Below are 3446 nucleotides of genomic sequence, written 5' to 3'. Positions count from 1 at the left end.
ACTAAAAGATATAAAATGTACCGCTCAATCTTCCGACTAATTCTCCTGTACTTTCTTTATCAAACATTGCCGTTTCCTGCTGAAGGATAGCGGCATATGCCTGTTTCCTGAGGGATTGTGTGATTCGGTGTCCCGCCGTGGACATTAGATAAACTCTGCCAAAGTTGCTCACACCGCCTATGAGAAAAACTACAACGAGAGCAAGCGTTAGCTGATTAAGATTTTCTTTCATGCCAGTTTTTTCCACGGTATTGACAACATCTATCACTTTGCCAAAGCAGAATGGGACTGCCATCGTTACGCTGGACGACACGAGCAATAGGGCAATGGCCTTCATTAGGGTCCACTTCTCAGGGGCGGCCAGTAAAATTAAAGTCTTCAATTCCGAGCGTTTCTTAACTGCGTGTACTACAGGCACAGACGTATCGGACTGGATAACATTGGTCGTGCAGTGTCTCAGTCCGATGAACATACGGCCTTTTCTTGAGAATCTGACGGTCTGCCTTGTCAGGCAAGTGCCAAACAGATACTTCTGCGATCCGCCAACTCCACAGCATTCTAGTTTTCGGAGGACACCAGGATTAGTCAACAATTTCCAAAGAATCGTCATGTTATATGCGGTCTAATTATCGCAATGTGCGACATGCGAAAATTCAATGAAAAACAGAATAAGTGCCAGCCTTGTAAGGATTAGCCGATTAGCCTTCGCTCCGAGCTAACCTAAACAGTAGTGTTCAAAGTTTCATTGGAATATCATAATTATGCAGTAAGCGTATTTTGAACAAGTATAATTAACGTTACAGAAAACAGTCTAATAGTATTATGTTCGATTCCTGATTATTTTTTTGATTGATCAAATTGCAATAATTTTTAGCTGTACACTTCTCGTACGTGCAGATTACGACAGATTCGTCATTGAATCATATTTAGGATTCTCTCCAAATCTTCGCTTTTATTATCAAGAAAAAAAACGAACAGTCAGAATTTTTAAGTAAGCTTCGTCATTTTTTAAAATTATTTATATATTATTATTATTATATTGCTGTTTTCTCTTTTGTTATCAATTATTCAGCAAGTGTTGAATAGTGTTGAATTTAAACCATGGATAATAAACCATGGACACCATATGGAAGAAAATTTCTGTTCAAGTTGATTGCACTTTTTACACTCAGCATTATTAATTATTCAGCAAGTATTGAATAGTGTCGAATTTATATTTATTATTCAGCAAGTGTTGAATAGTGTCGAATTTGAACCATGGACAATACCATGATGGAAACGTGGAAGAAAACGTCTCTATTCGCGTTCATTGCACTTTTTAGATTCAGCATTTTCACTTTCTTTTTCTTCAACGCCGGAATATATATTTGTTTCGTTTTAAGTATAAAAATTTTGGAAATTTTAAGCAATGCGAACAAACCTAATAGAAGCAGTGAGGACCAATAGGTTTAGATTCACATATTGCTTAAGATTTCCAAAAATATTTGCACTTAAAACGAGATAAATATATATTTGGGCGTTGAAGAGATAGAAAGCGAAGATACTGAGTACAAAAAGTGCAATAGATATATTGAAATCTATTTTGTTATTCTATTTTTTGTAAACAAATTAATTTTTAAACAATTAATTTGACGGAAGTAAATATATTGATTCTGTTTTCCATGATTTTATGAATTTATTTTCTATATTTTAAATTAAAAATATTACATTGTAAGGAGGGGCGACTTTTATTAATTTTAATCAATTTAATCGATGTTTGAATATTATTAAACAAGTTTAATGTTCTGTGTTTTAATTATTAACATGGATATAAAAAATATGCAGAATATATAATATATTAATTCTATAATAATATGAATATATTTTATAATATAAATAAAATAAATTTTATATTATAATTTATTTTTTAATTTTATATTATAATTTATTTTGTTGTTTAATATGTGGATTAATAAAAAATTAGAGACAACAAGAATTTTAGTTGGAAATGTTCATTTTTGAATTAATTGACTAATTAATTTATTTTAATTAGTAATTAAATTGTAATATACAATTTTGTGACATGAACAAAATTAATAATTTTTTAAATAATAGTGAAAAAAAATTACATCAAGAAGAACGTATTTATGTAAGTAGAATTTTTATTCTTATAACGATTTAGATCGCATTACATAATAACTGTTAAGCAATTAATAATTATTGTTAAGTAATTAATATTTGATTTGTAGATAAACAAAGAAAAATATGGATCGATTTATTGCTTGCTCTTTTTGTAGTCAGTATCTTCGTTTTGTTTTCTCTTCCTAAATATATTTATCTCATTAAAGAGCAAAAATTTTAGGGAATTTAAAGCAATGCGAAAAGCTCTCGTTCCGCCATATTGATTTTCAGTTCTTCAGATTCAGTTGGCGATCATGCGAAAGTATCGATTGTCAGAAAACGGGGATAATCTTCATTTCGATTCACTCTGTTCACAATTCAGAGTTCGGAACACGTTTTTTCTGATTCTTTTATGCTGAAAAGATGGCGCTTAACCTTACTGTCAAAGTGCATCCCGTAGTTTTATTTCAAATCGTAGATGCGTACGAACGACGAAAAGCAGAATCATTGCGCGTTATCGGCACCTTACTAGGTACGTATTGTGCGATAATTCTATCTGTCTAGATCGACCTAGAACTCCTATCACTGAATCTGGCCACTGGAGAATCGTGATCTCATCGACTTTTGACGACATATGTCATTCGTTATTCCAGGTACCGCGGAGAAGGGGATCGTCGAGGTGACCAATTGTTTTTGCGTACCGCACAAGGAATCTGAGAGTCAAGTGGAAGCTGATCTCACCTATGGTATGGACCTGTATGACTTGAATCATCGTGTCAATGCGCAAGAGAATATCGTCGGTTGGTGGGCTACCGGCAACGAGGTTTCTTAGCTCTTGATTTCATTTTCTTCTTATATGCTTCTCTCGATAATGCGCAACTAAATGAAACGTGTCACAGGTCACCACACATTCGTCGGTTATTCACGAATATTATGTGCGAGAATGCAATAATCCAGTGCACTTGACTGTTGATACCACATTGACAAATACAACGAGAATGGCGATCAAAGCTTATGTTTGTGTTCCGTTGGGTGTACCTAATGGCAAGCAGGGTTCCATGTTCACTCCAGTTAAAGTTCAGGTTTGTTAGAATATTAATTCTTAATATATATGATTTGGTTATTCATGTTTTATATATTTCTTTTCTTTGAGAACTAGGATTTGGCTAAATAATGATCTTTATTTTTTCTTTTTTTTAATACATAACTTTACAAATATTTTTTAAAGATGCTAAAGTACGTGTATGAAATATTTAATGACTTCAATATATATTTGTAAAAGTGAAAATTAACCTGAGACACAAATCATCTTCTTTACTTTTTCTTCACTTTTATAAGTATACAAA

At 32.6% G+C, this 3446-nt stretch overlaps 2 protein-coding genes across 4 annotated transcripts in view; one reads left to right on the top strand and one right to left on the bottom strand.

Moving 5' to 3' along the window:
- The window catches only part of LOC108695040 (ATP-binding cassette sub-family B member 10, mitochondrial), a 3365-nt gene extending 1970 nt beyond the window's left edge, over nt 1–1395 (bottom strand). The window contains exons 1-2 of one of the 3 annotated variants that reach the window (XM_018204771.1): nt 1269–1395; nt 22–720 (exon numbers count right to left, since the gene is read on the bottom strand). In XM_018204771.1, coding sequence (XP_018060260.1) covers nt 22–610 — 589 coding nt within the window. In that variant the 5' untranslated portion in view covers nt 611–720; nt 1269–1395. Of the gene's footprint in view, nt 1–21; nt 916–1268 lie in introns of those variants that run through there. The other 2 variants (XM_018204770.1, XM_018204769.1) reach the window with 2 other exon arrangements.
- A 1027-nt stretch (nt 1396–2422) lies between these two features.
- Nucleotides 2423–3446, top strand: part of LOC108694992 (eukaryotic translation initiation factor 3 subunit F) — a 2357-nt gene continuing 1333 nt past the window's right edge. The window contains exons 1-3 of the mRNA XM_018204694.1: nt 2423–2632; nt 2754–2923; nt 3000–3182. Coding sequence (XP_018060183.1) covers nt 2524–2632; nt 2754–2923; nt 3000–3182 — 462 coding nt within the window. The 5' untranslated portion in view covers nt 2423–2523. The remainder of the gene's footprint in view (nt 2633–2753; nt 2924–2999; nt 3183–3446) is intronic.

This window comes from Atta colombica, unplaced genomic scaffold (genome assembly GCF_001594045.1).
Source record: "Atta colombica isolate Treedump-2 unplaced genomic scaffold, Acol1.0 scaffold126, whole genome shotgun sequence".
NCBI classification, from domain to species: domain Eukaryota; kingdom Metazoa; phylum Arthropoda; class Insecta; order Hymenoptera; family Formicidae; genus Atta; species Atta colombica.
Note: the sequence above shows the minus strand (reverse complement) of the source record. Positions and strands in the feature narration are given on the sequence as shown.